This window comes from Herpailurus yagouaroundi, unplaced genomic scaffold (assembly GCF_014898765.1).
Source record: "Herpailurus yagouaroundi ecotype Mexico unplaced genomic scaffold, PumYag 199, whole genome shotgun sequence".
NCBI classification, from domain to species: Eukaryota; Metazoa; Chordata; class Mammalia; order Carnivora; family Felidae; genus Herpailurus; species Herpailurus yagouaroundi.
Window position 1 is genome coordinate 16,936,536 of NW_024412430.1, and position 17,577 is coordinate 16,954,112.

The 17,577-nt window shown below is 41.6% G+C and overlaps 1 protein-coding gene across 5 annotated transcripts in view; it reads left to right on the plus strand.

The window, feature by feature from the left end:
• PDCD1LG2 (programmed cell death 1 ligand 2) overlaps window positions 1-17,577 on the plus strand; it is a 111,490-nt gene that overhangs the window by 10,767 nt on the left and 83,146 nt on the right. For 4 of the 5 annotated variants that reach the window (XM_040449498.1, XM_040449494.1, XM_040449495.1 and 1 more), the window contains exon 2: window positions 11,811-11,876. In XM_040449498.1, the coding sequence (XP_040305432.1) occupies window positions 11,811-11,876 (66 nt within the window). Of the gene's footprint in view, window positions 1-11,735; window positions 11,877-17,577 lie in introns of all 5 variants that reach the window. The other variant, XM_040449497.1, reaches the window with a different exon arrangement.

Genomic DNA, 17,577 nt, shown 5'->3' on the forward strand with positions numbered 1-17,577 from the left:
CAAGCTATGCTCTAAGAGTAAACTGTTTAAAACAAAGAAAAGCAACAAAAAACCAACTACAATTAAATTAACTTATAGTACATGCAACTGTTAGTTTTAATTAGATTAGAGGCTTACTAAATTAGATTCGAGGCCTACTAAAAGACTTACTTTTCTATATAAAACGATTAGAGCAAGATTAGCTAACTGAAAGAACACTGTTGCTATGTATTGCTCACTGCCTGGGTGCAAATAGTAGAAAAGAGAGGACCTTGGATTTCATGTGGGAGAGGGGTGAAGTGAGCAGCTTGAGTGAAATTGCCTATGAATAAGCTTTCTATTCCTGAAATTCTATGATTCTGTGCAAGGGAATTGCAGACATCGATTAACACAGTGCACAGTAAGAATATTCAGTGTGAATAGTAATCAGACGTAGTATCCAGAGTTAAATGCCAATTGACTGGATTTTCTCTGAGCTCCCTTCCAAGCCCAAGAAGTCAATGAATGCATGAACACCATATCGCTCCTGCCTCTCAGAAGTGGTCTATGCGCCTTCATTACCTGAACTCTCTCTACCAGCGGCTCTTGCTGACCTGCAGCTTCCAGATGTGCTCTCCCCAGATTTCTCTTTCTCGGGAGCCTTTCCATTCGACTGGAGGTCTTCAGGGGCAAGGACTGTACCTTTTAGGTTCTCTGAAACTCAATGCCTGGCACAGTGCCTCAATCATGCAGAGGGTGCCTGTTGAGTTGGAAAACGATTTGATTTGATGAATCCACAGTTGAATCGCCAGATGTGGGTCATTTGTGCGTTTGTGGAATACACAGGGAGCAGATGGGGGTTGATTTGAGAAGGATACAGTGCAAATGGGCTCAGAGGCAGTATTTCAGGTTGTGCTTCTGAGTCAACTTGCTTTAAGATGCATGGGATAGAGATCCATAGATTGTTGTGTGACGTTTTTATTCCACATAGCAGTGCCCAAATATACCACGTACTTGGGGCGCCTGGGTGGCGCAGTCGGTTGAGCGTCCGACTTCAGCCAGGTCACGATCTCGCAGTCCGTGAGTTTGAGCCCCGCGTCAGGCTCTGGGCTGATGGCTCAGAGCCTGGAGCCTGTTTCCGATTCTGTGTCTCCCTCTCTCTCTGCCCCTCCCCCGTTCATGCTCTGTCTCTCTCTGTCCCAAAAATAAATAAATAAACGTTGAAAAACAAAAAAAAACAAAACAAAACCAAATATACCACGTACCTTCACTGGGGCATACTTAAGTCACCCTGCGGTGAGGCTTCTGCAGCCTGGTCTCTTCCTGTCACAGCCTGCTCTACCATTCCACCTGTCTCCTGCACCTTGTGGTCCCCCCATCTTTAATCAACTGAGAGAATTCCAATAGATACAGGAATCTGAAAGTTTATCCAGCACCAATCACCTCAATGCCTTCCAGCACTCTCTAACACCTCTGGAGGCTGGTTCCCAGTTCTAATTTTCCAGATCTGTATTATCAATCCCTCTGCTTCTTGGGATTTTCTTCCTTTGGCTCTGAGATACTACAGTGGGGAGCTTTTCATACTCTTGGACCATCTCTTCTTTGCCTTCTGCTCTGGACTCCTACTCCTGCTCTCCTAATTTGGAGGCATCCGTCAGAGAGAATTCAGACTTTTTTTTTCCTCCAACCTGTGTTTTTATATACTTTCCCTCTGAGAGAATTAATTCATTCCCCCAATGTCAATTGGCATTTGCATGTTGGAAATAACATGTTTGTCTCTAGCACTGAATTGTGCCCCAAACGTGAGGCTTTCATCTGTCTTGAGTTGTTTCAATTACTTCATGACTCAAACCCCACTCGTGGCATTCCCTGTAAAACGGCTCTTGATCTAGTCTTTCCTCCACTCTACCCCTCTGCAATGGCATCAGCATTGTGTCTTGATTTTCAGGCTTCAAAACCACAGTCAACTTGTTGCTTCTCTTTCTTTCCTGTATGGCTGATCACTTGTCAATTGTTTTGTCGATTGTCTTGTGATGAGTTTCTCCTTCCTCTGCCTTTCTTCCCTTTTCTGAACCTAAGTCAGGGGCTTTACCAAACATCTGAATTAATACTATGACCCCCTCATTGAGTGACTGGCATTCAATTTCACTCCCTCATTTCTATACAAACAACAACAACAAAAAAAAAACCATAGATTTGATCTGTTTCACATACTTCTTTGGGATTGTCACTCACTTGTTGACAAGCTATAACTGGCATTAAACCATTGACAGAATGTCTCAACCCTAGATATGCTGTTCCTGGTCCTCCTCAATAAGCCATGTGTGTGTGTGAACCTCTGAGATTACTTCTAACTCTTCTGCAGAAGCCTCCAGAGTAGCTCTAACTCCCCAAATCCCACTCAATCTTGGACTTATCCTTCCACCAGGCAACTTGCATGGTCTGGGCATTTTCATGTAGAAACCTTTCACATTGCCTCTTACTATTTTTCATGTGTACAGAATTTTGATGTTCTGACTATGGTATAATGTCTTAGAGGGCAGGGATCCTTTCTTACATGAATCCTTGTCTTGATTCCCACTTTGATTTGAATGAATTTTCTAATTCAAAGACATGCAAAAAGTGGGAGCATCATATTCATTGGCTAAAAAGTTGAGATGCAATTTAAGTTAAACTTGAACTGATGTTAAATTGACTAATGTCTCAGAGTGCCTGGGTGGCTCAGTTGGTTAAGCACTGACTTTGGCTCAGGTCATGATCTCACAGCTGGTGGGTTCGAGCCCCACATCGGGCTCTGTGCTGACAGCTCAGAACCTGGAGCCTGCTTCGGATTCTGTGTCTCCCTCTCTCTCTACTCCTCCCTCTCCCCTGCTCATGCTCTGTCTCTCTCAAAAATAAATAAACACTAAAAATTTTTTTTTAATTGACTAATGTCTCTTGATGCCTAGCTCAGAGCTTTCCACCATGCCATCGAGAGAAGCAGCTTCCCTCGTGGCCTAGGGGAGCCATCTGAGCACGACTCTTCACCAATCTGAAAAGAGTGGCCCTTATTACAAACAAATTTTAAGTCGTTCCATATTAAAAATGAGAAATTCTGGTCTAAATAATAATAATAATAATAATAATAATAATAATAATAATACATACATACATGAATAAATAAAAATTTTAAAATAAATAAATTAAAAAAGAGTGGCCTTGCTTCTTCTCTCTCTCAAGCCTGAGCATCTTGTGACTGAGAGCTCCCTTCATGACTCTCTTTAGGGCCACAAGAAAACGTTCTAGAATTTAGTGTCTTCTGCTGTCCTGTTCCGTTTCATACCATGACTAGACCCCAACCTCTCCAGTATGTTCATAGGCAGAATTGTCAGGAATTACCCAGAATTCATTAAGAATTATCCAGAAATTTAAGAAATTCAGCTAAACTGATCATTTGATTGAAAAAAAAAAAGCCTTTTCTTTTCTTTTCTTTTCTTCCTTTCTTTTTTTTTTTTTTTTTTGAAAATGTTTTTTCTAGTCACATTCTAGTGTATTCCTTAGAGGGGAGCTTGCCTGAGTACAGACAGCTACAATGAACATCCTCTGCCTGATGGAAACTCCAGCACAAACAAACACATACATAAGGAATATACAATCAGGATAAAAATGAATGGCCATGTAGGCCTGGACAATTATATACTCACCTCCAAAACAAAGGTGAATTTTAGAAGGGGAGATGGAACGAAGAGGGAGCATGGGTGTTTGAACACATTCATTTCATCTCATGGAGAGGTGTCCTCTCTGTGCTCTTTCAGCCAAAGGAGTGCCTTCCATACAGATGCTTTGTAAATGATGCTTGAGTGAGTTAATTTGGGCAGTGCACTCCATAAGTTTTCCAAAGTAACTCTTTCAGGCTTTGGCAGTCTGAATATAAAAGAGTTCAAACTTACCAACAGTAAAGTTTCCCAGAACCTGCTCTTAGAAACCCATTCTACAGTGAGTGACATAAATCGATGAAAATTTCTTATTTGATGACAAAATGATTAAACAAATTAAGTGTTCTGTTTCTCTCATAGAGGAAGGAGTCAACTGGGGGCCAGTAGTCTCAGAGTATGATACCATATTGCCACACATGCACTCTTCATCTATTCCTTCAGGGAACAGTCATTATCCATTATAAACAGTTATAAACATTTATGAAACACACAGACATGCATACACACAAACACACATCAAGATAAAGAGGAGTGTTATAAGGATCTAATACAGTACAAAGAGCTCTTGTTCTAACATGAAAGACAGACATGTAACAAATTAATATACCAACAAGGAGTTGAGTGCTAACATTAGTGAATAGCAGACAACAACTGAGGCAGAAGGAACAGCTTGGAGCAGCTAGAAAAGGCTTATCTACTTGTGTTGAGTGCATAAGAATGTAAGGCCACTTAAGGAAATATTTATGACCCAGTAGAGCTTCTTCGAGCTCCAGTAGAAACTGAGATAGAGGGGAAATAAGATTGGACAAAATAAATGGAGATCAGACAAGAGAGATTAGAATCTCAGAGCACCTGTGAGGGACTTGTCATGGAAAGCACCTGTATTACTTCTGTGGCTAAGGCAGGAGGGACCAGATCTGAAAAAGTTGTGTAGCCCATGCAAAGGAGAACTTTACCTTATAAATCACGGGAGCTATTGGAATCTTTTAAGCAGGAGTGACATGGTCACATTTGATTATTCAGTATTCAGGAGCATCTTCCTGCCAGGTAAATGGATAATTAATTCATCCAGTATGAACCGAGTGCCAGCTTCCTGCCAGACACAGTTCTGGGGACTGAAAGGTGTTAATAAGCAAGTCAGACAAAGATCTCTGTCATTTTAGTGATTAGATTCTTATCGAAGATAGTAGATGATAATATAACAAATGAGTGCATTATGTGGCATGTCAGATGGTCATGAGTGCTTTGGAAAATTGAGAGAGATAAGGAGAATTGGGAATGCTGGAGGAGTGGTGGTGTTGTGATTTTGCATAAGACAGTCTCATCGGAAAGACCAAGGAAAGTCTCTGCATTTAGGGAGTTGCACACTGGCAACAAGGTCTGCTTTTGAGGGAATGGATCTGGGGAAGAAGCCCCAAAGACCTGGCATCAAGCTTAGGGCCACTTAGAGAACTCCAGAGTCCCAAGAACCCAGATTGTGGCGGGTTTTAGGGGCAGGTCAAGGGCCCCAGAGGACACTCTTAGCTCTGCAAACACCAGGAGCATGGCCACTGTCGAGTCCACTAAAGCACAGGGCTCAAGGCAGTGGTCCCTCTTGCCTGGACTACTAGACAGACTCAGGACTTTATTCTCAGTGAAATGCTAAGCCATCAAAAGATTTTGAGCAGGATGCTCTGCCATGGTATAAAGCGGAATGACGAGATGCTGAATAAAGATGATGGCAGTGGGGTGGTATAAATAAGAGGCATCATCCAGAAGTATCCCGGCATAGAATTAATAGGACTGGGGGATGGACTGGATTTGCAAGATGCGAGACGAGTAGGTTCAAGACGACACACCCAAAATTCTGGCTTGAGGTGGGTGTTAATATTATTGGCATTACAGGAATATAGGACACAAAGAGTTTTCATAAAGTGCCCAGGGTCTTAGAGGTTCATAATTCTAGACCCAGGTTTTGAGCTCAGATATGTCTGACTTTAGAGCATGAGCTCTTATCCATTGCACAGAAGAGACTATCCCTAGCTGGAAGAAGCTGCTGGTTGGAAAGTACCTTCATAACATTATCTATCTCTCTGTGGAGGCAGTGTGCAAGGAAAGTCCCCTTAGACGGGCAAGGAAGAAGGGGAAGTTACAGCAGGTCTGGGTGAGCCAGGCGTCCTTTCTGTTGCCAGAACGTGTTACACGCTATCCTTCTTAGCTCTAGAAATAAGAATGCTGGGCAAGTGCCGCATGAAGATGATTTCTTTTCTGGGTACATTTGCCTTTTCGATAAGGAAGAGGGTCTTCAAGTCCAGCTAAGGTCTAGCATTTCCCTATGGAAAGCACTTGATGGAGCTCCTAGTTGGTACCCGTGGTAATGTGTCTCTTTCTAAAATGAAAACAAGATTACAGCCCTCTGTGGACCTCACAATCCCTTCTAGCTACTGCCTCGTTGCTCTCTCTTGTTATAATACTCTTCTCTGAAGCACTGCCTATATTCTGTTGTCTCTACACTCTTAGCTCTTATTTTCTCTCCACTTCACAGTCTTTTCATCTGCACCAAATCCATGGACGTCCCACAAGTGGGCTCTCTCATGACCTCCACACTGCTAATGCCAACTCTCAGCAGCATTTGGCTCAGCTGAACACCCCCTCCTTGGAACACTGTGTTTTAAACTCTAGGTTTCCACAGGGCACCTGGGTGGCTCAGTTGGTTAAGCATCCGACTGCAGCTCAGGTCATGATCTCACGGTCCATGGGTTCAAGCCCCGCGTTGGTCTCTGTGCTGACAGCTCAGAGCCTGGAGCCTGCTTCGGATTCTGTGTCTCCCTCTCTCTCTGCCCCTCCCCCACTCATGCTCTGTCTCTCAGAAATGAATAAAAAAGTATTACAAAAATTAAACTCTATGTTTCCTTATAATTGAGGTGTGGCGAGGCCAACAGATCAGGAGATAACTGCCATTGAAAAAATAGGTTGTTGTGTCTTCAGATCTTGAGAGAAGGAGGCATGCCACCCTTCAGGGACCACCTAGGGGAGCACCCAGCTCAGACAGGAGGCAGAGCAGAAAGGGAAATGTGGCCAGGAGTCTTTATTGTGGTTTCCACAAGAAGGGATGGGAAGGCAGGCTTAAATTGTCTAGTTTGAAATTATTCATCGGGATCTGGAACATAGGGGTTGTCCCTTGTTGTGTGGTACCTGGCCCCAGGGTGGTTGGGGCAGTAAGGAGGTGGTTGGAGTGTGGGGTTCTGGATTGGTTGGTTTGCATTTGAAAGGCACCCTCCTGGTGAGTTGCTCACTGCCTCTAGGAATTGACTAATCTTTGGGGTAGGGACAGGGCTAGTCCCTGCAGGATCAAGAGCCCAGATGTCCAAGTATCAGAAAACTGAAAATAAAAGGCGGGATTAATTAGCCTTTTTACCCTTCCCCTCAGTCTTCTTTGCTAGTGCCTGCCGTCCCAGGGATCTATAAATGTTGGAACGGCCCACATTCCAGTCCTTCGACACTTTTTCTCCTCTGTCTCTCTTGTGGTGATGTCACGCAGCCCTATGGCATTAAGTAACATGTAGACATTGAGCACTCCCAAATTTACCTCTACCCCAAACTCTGGACCCCCTGTCCAACTGCCTACTACATATCTTCACATGGATGTCGAGCTGGCATCTCAAACTGAGTACATGCCAAACACGTCCTGATTTCTGCTCCTTAATCTGTTTCTCTCCTCCACCTTCTCCAGTTTAAAAAATACCACCCTAATGCCTCAAGTCTCAAATGTGGAAAATTTCCTGCATTTATCTATTTTTGTCAAACTACATATCCAACCTGACAGCAAATCTCATAAGGTCTTATTTGAAAAGATAGAAGACCTAAGTAAATGGAAAGACATGCTATGTTCATTTTTGGAAGACTTAACATTATGAAGATTGGTATATTCCCCAATGGATCTACAGATTGAGTGCAATTCCTATCAAGATTCAAGATTCCAACTGCCTTTTTTTTTTTTTTTCCTTTTTGGAAATGGACAACCTGGTCCTAAAATTCCTGTGGAAATGTAAGGGAGCCAGAGTAGCCACAGACCCAGGAGCTCAGTCTTCCTGTGAAGGAAGCCTAGAAGCTAATCATTCACGGCTGCACCTTGAGAGGCAGGGTGCTGATTAACACACCTGTAGGGGCTGGTGTAATCCTTTCCAGAGACCTTGGAAGGCTGGTGCTATTTGCACACTCATCCTCTGACGTACTGCAGAACACTAGTGTCTCCTGCCAGGGAGCCTTACAGGGTATACTGGGTTTTTGCAGCAGCTGCCCAGGGGACTCCTTACCCCTTCATCACCCGGCTCTGTTGGCCAGAGGGCTTGACTTCCTAGGTTCCAGAGGACTGTGAAATTGAGAGACAGCTCTGGGCAGGCTGATGCCTCCAGAGCACTGCACAAACAGCACACTGATGCACACACCCCAGTCTTTCTGTGAGCAAAGCCTTTTTGCTTCTTCTAGGGCTGCACACTGATGGGCAGGGTTACGGTCTTGCACACATTTGGTGGCCTGCAGAGCTGCTCCTGATTAACATAGGCTGTGGGCGCCATCTTGGTGCCCTCCCTCTGCTTCATTTCAGTTCACCAGCAGGACCCAGAAGAAAGCTTGTATACTCATCTTGAGCCCAAATTGTTGTGACTGCTACCCAGAGGACACCTCCAAGTTGCCTGGTTCTGGTGGCCAGTAGGACTTACACTTGCAGGCCACAGGACTGTATTATTTCTATACTTTTGCAAGCTGATGCGTGAGGATCTGACTTTCAGTCAACCTGAATCTAGATGTAAAGATCCTCCCCTTTTGGATACTAACAGGCACATCCTCCACTACGGCGAATTATTTTAAGAAAACAGAATCAGCTGCTTGGACAAACATAAAGATTTGCAAGACAACCAAGAGATGAGACATGGTTGAACATTAAGGTTCATCTCCTACATAAGACCAATCCTTCAAGACTGGGAAAGTAGTTGTTCCATCTACAGTGTAGAAACAGAGTTCAGCAAAATGAAAGTGAGGAATATGTTCCAAAGCATTCAATAACTAGTATTGGAAATATTGGACAACCACATGCGAAGAATGCAACTGGACCACTCTCTTACACCATACACAGAAATCAATTCAAAATGGATTAAAGACATGGATGTAAGACCTGAAACCAAAAAAGTCCTCGAAGAAAACATAGGCAATGAGCTTCTTGGCAAAAAAAGACATATAGATAACCAACCGGTACATGAAACAGTGCTCAATGTCACTAATCATCAGGGAAATGCAAATCAAAACCACCATGAGATATCACTTGTTAGAATGGCGAGTATCAAAGAGACAAGAAATAACAAGTGTTGGTGAGGATGTGGAGAAGAAGGAAGCTCCTGTGCACTTTGGTAGAATTGTAAATTGATGTGGCTACTATGGAAAAAAGTATGGAGGTTCCTAAAAAAAAATAAAAATAAAACTACCATATGGTCCAGCAATTTCATTTCTGGGTATTTATCTGGAGAAAATGAAAATGTAACTCAAGATATATACACCTTCATGTTCATTACAATATTATCGCAGTATTATTGATAATAGCCAAGATATGGAATCAACCTAAGTATGTGTGTGTATGTGTATGAGAGGGAGAAATGGAATATTATTCATCAGAAAAAAAATGAAATTTTGCCATTTGCAACAACATGGATAAAACTCAAGGAGATTACACTAAGTGAAATATGTGAAACAGAGAAAGACAAATATTGTATGATTTCATTTACATGTGGAATCTAAAACAAACAAGACAACAAACAAACCAGGCTCATAGATACAGAGAGCAGATTGGTGGTTGCCAGAGGCAGGTGTTTAGGGGTGGGAGAAATGGGTAAACTGTTTTTGTTTTGTTTCTAATTTTAAAAATTAAAAAAAAAAACAGGACTTCTTAGAGAAAGGTTAATTGTGTGTGTGGGCAATAGACACATGAAGTCAACTTAAGGCAATTTGTACAGAAAGCAAACAAACTTTCCAAGATTGATAGGATTGTGTGAAAAGCAAACAGAGGCTACCTTGAAGGGACTTCCAGTAGCCAAAACTATAATGATTTAATCTATAAAGGAACAATTATTATCTTTTTAAAAACCCTCAAAATGGGATCAGAGACCTAAATATAAGAACTGAAGCTATAAAATAGAAGAAAACATAAATCTTTGTGACCTTGGATTAGGCAATGGTTTCTTAGATATGACACCTAAAGCACAAGCAATAAAAAAGAAAATAGATAAATGGACTTCATCAGAATTAAAATAATTTGTGCTTTAAAATTAAATTAAATTAAAATATTTGTGCTTCAAAGAACATTATCAAGAAGCTGAAAAGACAAGTTGCAGAGTGGGATAAAGTGTTTGCAAATTATATATTTGATAAACAGTTTGGCAATTTCTCAAAAAGTAAACATAGAGTTACTATTTAACCAAACAGTTCCACTCCAACATATCCAAGAGAATTGGAAACATGTCTACACAAAAATTTGTACGTGAGTGTCCATAGCAGCATAATTCATAAAAGCCAGCCAGTAGGAACAACCCAAATGGATCGTTGGCATATGAATGGCTAGACAAGATGTGGTATAGTTATACAATGAAATACTATTCTACCATTAAAAGGAATGAAGTACTGATAGGTGCTACAGCATAAATGAATCTTGAAAATATTAAGCTCAGCGGAAGAAGCTGGTTTCAAAAGGCCACAATGTGTAATTCCATTTAAATGAAATATCCAGAATAAGGAAAACAATAGAGACAGAAAGTGTATTGGTGGTTGCCAGAGGTTGGAAGGAGAGGGAAGGGAAATTGGGAAGTTTCTGTCAATGGGTATTGGGTTCCTTTCTGGGGGGTAATGAAGAGAATCCAAACTTAGATAGTGGTGTGGGTTTCACAATTCTGTGACTATACTAAAAACCACTGAATTGTACCACTGAATTGTCTGTGTTTTCCATATTTATGTACATACACATGCATGCACGTGTATACACACACACACACACACACACACACATAATCCTCTGTTGTATGTCAGTTACACTTCAATAATGCTGTTGGGAAAAAATAAATTTAAAGAACAAATGTATATTCGTATATAACATATGCCACTTCTCACCTCCACCAGCTCCATCACTCAATCCAACCTATGTTCATCTCTGCGTAAACATGCCTCACTGGTCATCCTGCTTCTCATCTTGTCCAACCCACTCTCCTTCCCAAGAGTCTGTTGTCTACACCAAAGCTGAGTCCTCTTTTCAAAATGCAATGAGATCAGGTCATTCACCAGATCTAAATCCTCTGCTGGCTTTCCATCACACTGAGACCTCAGAGCAGATCTGCTTGTACCTGATTTGGAGGTATGGCTCCAACCAATTTCCCTTGGAGAAATGGTTCCATAGCTAATAAAATTTTGAAAGCCTCTGTGAGGACAGAATAGCTGACAGTAGTATATCCTGTCCCTTTTGCCTCAGCCACCAGAAGTCCTGGGATGGGAGAAAGCCTGTGAGCAAATGTGGAAGCTTAGGAGTTTTAGCAAGACCAAGGTTGAGCACCCGCTCAATGTCGCCACTTCTGTGCTCTCCCTGTCTAACCTGCTTAGTAACAGGTAGTTCAGACAATGGGCAAACTCCATCACAACACTCAAAAGAACTTGTCACTTTACCTGCTCAGGGAAATATCAAGTGCTTATTGAGAATTTAGTTCTGTTCTACTGTATGCTATCTTTGAGTACCTAGCTCCCAGAGTTCAAGCCCACCTCAAGAAGCTGGTATGCATTATTCATTTGACAATCATTTGATTTTCAAGGATCCACTGCTGAAAAATCTATGGGAGGCTTTGTGGAAGGGACAAGGAGGTTCAGACAATCAGCAGTGTGGGTGACTTGTGAGGACTGGTTCATATTCAGAGAAGGAAGAGCTTCTAATTTGGATCGATAAAGAATGCCTCACTTCCCCTCACCCCCTCTCCGGCATTCAACTTATAACTTCTCTTCCAGGCTCTGCTCTGCCCCCTCTGCTGCCCCCTCACCCCCAGAACAGTTGTTTACGAGTCATTTCCCTGTTTTCAGGAATGAGCAAATCACCAAATCACAAGATCCAGCAAAACTGCAGAAGGCCCTGACACTTTCAATTATTTGTTTCAGATCGGGTACAGAACATGTTCCTCCTGCTGATGTTGAGCTTGGGAAAGCAGCTTCATCAGACAGCAGGTAAGAAAGGGCAAAGGGAGGGGCCTGAGAAAGAGGAATAGGCAGCTGACCCATAGCTGAAGCCAATGGTGAAAATGAGGTCCTCAGGCTGAAGGCTTTCTTTGAGAGGAAGTGTGATTACTGTCACATGCACAGTAAAAAGAAGGGTGCCCAGGGTGGCTTGTATTTTCCCATGCCCATGTCTTACAGGAACAGTAACCATTCGGCAGATGAAGGTACTGGAATTCAGAAAGCTATTTAATTTTCCTGAGATTATGTAGTCATTAGGCATCACAGGGAAGCTTCCTGAAGAACTTTCTACCTTACCAGCCTACAGTGATGATGAGAATCAAGCATGGCCGACAATCCCTAGTCTTCCCACTTGGAATGGGTGTTTGGAGTTAAGTTTGATCATGGACGTATAATGAATGTTGATACTACACATTTACAAAACCAAAAAATATGTACGATGAATTATGTTTATGAATTGGCCAAAAGGAAACTATAAACATATCGTATCTTGGGGCACCTGAGTGGCTCATTCGGTTATGCATTGGACTCTTGATTTTGGCTCAGGTCATGATCTCGCAGTTCATGGGTTTGAGCCCCACATGGCACTGACAATGTGGAGACTGCTTGGGATTCTCTCCCTCTCCCTCTCTCTCTGCCCCTCCCCCATGCTCCCTCTCTCTCTCTCAAAATAAATAAACTTTTAAAAAATCTAAAAAAGAAAAGAAAAGAAAAAGTGAAGTGGCTCTATATATTTCGTTGGACATGCCATGCTGTAATTTATTTATCCAGTCCTTTATTGATGGAAATTTTAGTTATTTCAAAAAAAATTTTTTGAGTCTTGCTGGATTAATGCTTGGAAAAAAGTCTGCTTCCTAAACACTGTGATGAAAACGAACTCAGGGTATGACTCAGGTAAACCATTTATCATGAACGCTTTCCTTACCTGTGTGCCCTGTGTGTGGTGCTCTATTCTGTTATCTGTAAAACAATTTAAAATTTGAAGAGAAAAATTGGCAGAAAACATTTCATTTTTTAAACATTTATTCATTTTTTTAATATGAAATTTATTGTCAAATTGGTTTCCATACAACACCCAGTGCTCCTCCCAACAGGTGCCCTCCTCAATGCCCATCACCCACCCTCCCCTCCTCCCCACCCCCCATAAGCCCTCAGTTTATTCTCAGTTTAAACATTTATTCATTTTTAAATTGGCGTACAGTAACATTTAATCTTTTTAGTAAAAACATCTATGAGTTTTTGGCAAACATGTAGTCCTATAACCACCCCTACAATCAGGATCCACAACAGTTGTATCACTTGCCAAGCAAACACACAAAAACCATCCCCAAACTCTTAAAGCCAGGTGCCCACTGTTCTCTGTGCTAGAGTTTTACCTTTTCTAGGATGTCATGCTAATGGGATTATTCATTAGATATGCTTTCTGTCTGCTTCTTTCACTTAGCATAATGCAATTGAGATTTATCAATATTGTTAGATATATCAATAGTTCATTCCTTTTTTCTTGTTGAGTAGTATTCCACTGTATGTACATACCAGAGTTTGCTTATTCATTCCCCAGTTGAGGGACTTTTGGGTTGTTTCCTGTTTTGGGGCAATTATGAATCAAGTTACTATAAATGTTTATATATAGATTTTCATTTTAATTTCACTTGGGTAAACACCTAGGAGTAGGATGGCTGGGTCATATGGGAAGTAAATATTTAACTTTATAAGAAACCACTAAGCCTTTCCATAGTGGCTATACCATTTTTACATTCCCCTTGCAAAGTGTGAGAGCTCCAATTGTTTCACATTCTTGGCAGCACTTGGCATTGACATTGTCATTTTTTTTTAAGTCATGTTAATAGGTGTGTAGAATTATCTCTTTGTGTTTTAATTTGCATTTTCCTAATATCTAGGAAAATAGATATTTCTTAATATCTAGGGATGATGAGCATATTTTCGCATGGCAGTTGGACATCTATATGTCTTCTTTGGTAAAATCTGTATTCGGGGCGCCTGGGTGGCGCAGTCGGTTAAGCGTCCGACTTCAGCCAGGTCACGATCTCGCGGTCCGTGAGTTCGAGCCCCGCGTCAGGCTCTGGGCTGATGGCTCGGAGCCTGGAGCCTGTTTCCGATTCTGTGTCTCCCTCTCTCTCTGCCCCTCCCCCGTTCATGCTCTGTCTCTCTCTGTCCCAAAAATAAATAAATGTTGAAAAAAAAATTAAAAAAAAAATTAAAAAAAAATCTGTATTCAAACTATTTGACCATTTTTAACTAGAATTCAGAAAAACTATTTAATGTACCCAAGATTATGTAGTCATTAGGTGTCGCAGGCAAGTTTCCCTCAAAACTAATGTCCTTTCTACCTTACCAGCCTACAGTGATGATAATCATCAAAAATGGCAGACTTATTGGGGTGCCTGGGTGGCTCAGTCGGCTAAGCATCCGACTTCAGCTCAGGTCATGATCTCATTGTGAGTTCAAGCCCTGCGTTGGGCTCTGTGCTGACAGCTCGGAGCCTGGAGCCTTCTTCAGATTCTGTGTCTCCCTCTCTCTCTGTGTCCCTCCCCTGCTCATGCTCTGTCTCTCTCACTCTCAAAAATGATTAAATGTTTTTAAAAATGGCAGACTTATTAAGTTTTTTTCATTTTCTTATTAAGTTTTTAGAATTCTTTGTATATTCTAGATGCAAGTCCTTTATCAGACGCATGATATGCAAATATTTTCTCTCAGTCTGTGGCTCATTTTTCATTCTCTTACCAGTGTCTTTTGCACAGCAAAGATTTTAATTTAGATGGAATCCAATTTGTCTTTGTTTTCTTATACGAACTGTGCTTTTGGTGAGATGGCTAAGAACTCTGCCTAATCCAAACTCTCAAAGATTTTTTTCCTATCTTTTCTTCTAAACATTTTATTTATTTAAACATTTTTTTTCAATGTTTATTTCTTTTGAGAGACAGAGCGTGAGCGGGGAAGGGGGCGAGAGAGAGGGAGACACAGAATCTGAAGCAGGCTCCAGGCTCCAAGCTGTCAGCACAGAGCCTGACACGGGACTTGAACTCACAAGCTGTGAGATCATGACCTGAGCCGAAGTCAGAGGCTTAACCAGCTGAGACACCCAGGCGCCTCTCTTCTAAACATTTTATAGTTGTACATTCTTAGGTTTACCATCCGTCTTGAGTTGATTGTTGTCATCAAAAATATAAAGTATATGTTGTAGATCTTTTTTTTTTTTTTTTTTTTTTGGCATGTGGATGTCCAATTTCTTGAGCCCCATTTGTCGAAAAGACTATCCTTTCCCCATGACTCACCTTTGCACCTTTGTCAAACATCGATTGACCGTCTTTGTGTGGATCTACTTCTGGACTCCATTCTGTAATCTGTTCTGTTGGTCTCTGTGTGTACACTTTCATCCATAGCACACTCTTCAAATTTCTGTAATGTTGTGGTTCTTCTTTTCTTATAATTGAATTTCAAAACCTAAGAACATCTTGTAGCCCAGATACATTTAAGGGGAAATATTCATTTCTTTACTTTGTCATGTCTTGGGGGGAAAAGTAACCCCAATTGTTATTCCTTTTATTGATGTTTTCTTCTTTCTTCATCCTCCAGAGAAGAATAAAACCAGGGGGGCACATGACCATGGTGATGCTTGAGGTCACTCTGAGGGTGGGGACCACACCCTGGGTCACTCCACTTAAACTGTCTTCAGCCTCTGAAACCACTTGTTTGGACCCCTGAGGTATACAAGGCAGAAAATCAGGTTTGGGAAAGGATTTCTAAGAACTGAGATGCACCCAGGCCATTTTCCTACAAAGAGAAGCAGATGAATCAGGTGCCCAGAACAGGCTTCTATCCTAAAGCAGGAACTATAGTTTTCTGAAGACTGTGGTTGTGTAAAGCAGCCCCCACCTTTCAAGTTCATTAAGTACACAGTCTGAAAAAAACACTTAAGCTTCTGTTATTAAATGGGGGGGAAAAAGTATAAAATTAGCTTAAAGGGGAAGCTATCTTGGGAGGTAATGCAAATGATTTGTTTTGTGTTTCTGGAGATGTGACAGGTGCTGACTCCTATTGATGCCTGATTGCAAATAAAGTGCACAGCTTCCCCAAGAGCTTTCAGAAAGGTCCAGCACTACTCAAACCAGCTGCTTTGATCTGATTAAAAAGCAGCATATATGAATTTTGCATGCCCTGGCCAAATTTTTTTACCCTTTAATTCAGTAGGGGGCCCAAATGATAGGAAAACCTGTTTTGCTCTAGGTTTTGCCTGCTTAATTTTGTAGTCGGGGAAACTTTCCGATTTTTTCCTTTGTCTCATAACTTTAGGAGTTCAATGCTAGGTTAAAGCATAAATTCATAACTATATTAACTTCAAGCTATATTACAAAGGTATAGTCATCAAAACAGTATAGTACTGGCATAAAAACAGACACATCACTCAATCGAACAGAATAAAGAACCCAGAAATAAGTACACGTGCACAGACATACACACAGAGAAAGAAAATATATTTTTGTTATCATAGAGCTGAAAAGTGTATCTATGTCATTTGTGGATGTGTTGTATACATGCCAGTGGATATATAGTCATATCTGGAGAGTTGTTAGCACAGGCTTTCAAGACACGGAGATCTGAGCTGAAATCCCGACTCCATGAGCTGCCATTCTTTGATCTTGGGCAAGTGGTATCACTTCTGTAAGCCTACATTTCCCCATCATAAGACAGGCATGGTAACTCCCACCTTGCAGAGTTTGGGGAACATCAAATGAGATGCTGATGTAAAGGTTAGCTCAGTGTCTGGCTCATTGTGTTCAATAAATGTTAGCTATCTCTGCTTCCCGGTAACACTCCAAACGCGGGCTAGTGTTAGAACTCTTGTTTCCCAGACACGAATGTTGACATGACTCCACTCAACTTTGTTGGAGTGCAGTGTCTGCTTCTCTAGTCTGAGGCACAGCTTGAGATTCTAAATTCCTAACTTGCTCTGACGTAAAGCTGGGGGCACTTTGAAAGGCAGGACAATAAAAGGCGTTTGTGTGTGCAGGTGTTTTATTGATCTAACCAGTGGTTCTCAATACCTCTACACGTTAGAAGCTCTCAAGGAAATTTTGCTTTAAAATTGATGCTGGCCGGGGCGCCTGGGTGGCGCAGTCGGTTAAGCGTCCGACTTCAGCCAGGTCACGATCTCGTGGTCCGTGAGTTCGAGCCCCGCGTCGGGCTCTGGGCTGATGGCTCAGAGCCTGGAGCCTGTTTCCGATTCTGTGTCTCCCTCTCTCTCTGCCCCTCCCCCGTTCATGCTCTGTCTCTCTCCCAAAAATAAATAAACGTTGAAAAAAAAAATTAAAAATAAATAAATAAATAAATAAATAAATAAAATTGATGCTGGCCTCACAAAAGAATTAGAATTTATATTTACAGGATCCAAGGTGGTACTCCTGTATCCCTTGGGTAAATTCCTAGCAGTGCTGATGCACAGGGGCACTTGTACCCCAATGTTTAGAGCAGCACTCTCAACAATAGCCAAATTATGGAAAGAGCCTAAATGTCCATCAACTGATGAATGGATAAAAAAATTGTGGTTTATATACACAATGGAGTAATATGTGGCAATGAGAAAGAATGAAACATGGCCCTTGGTAGCAACATGGATGGAACTGGAGAGTGTGATGCTAAGTGAAATAAGCCATACAGAGAAACACAGATA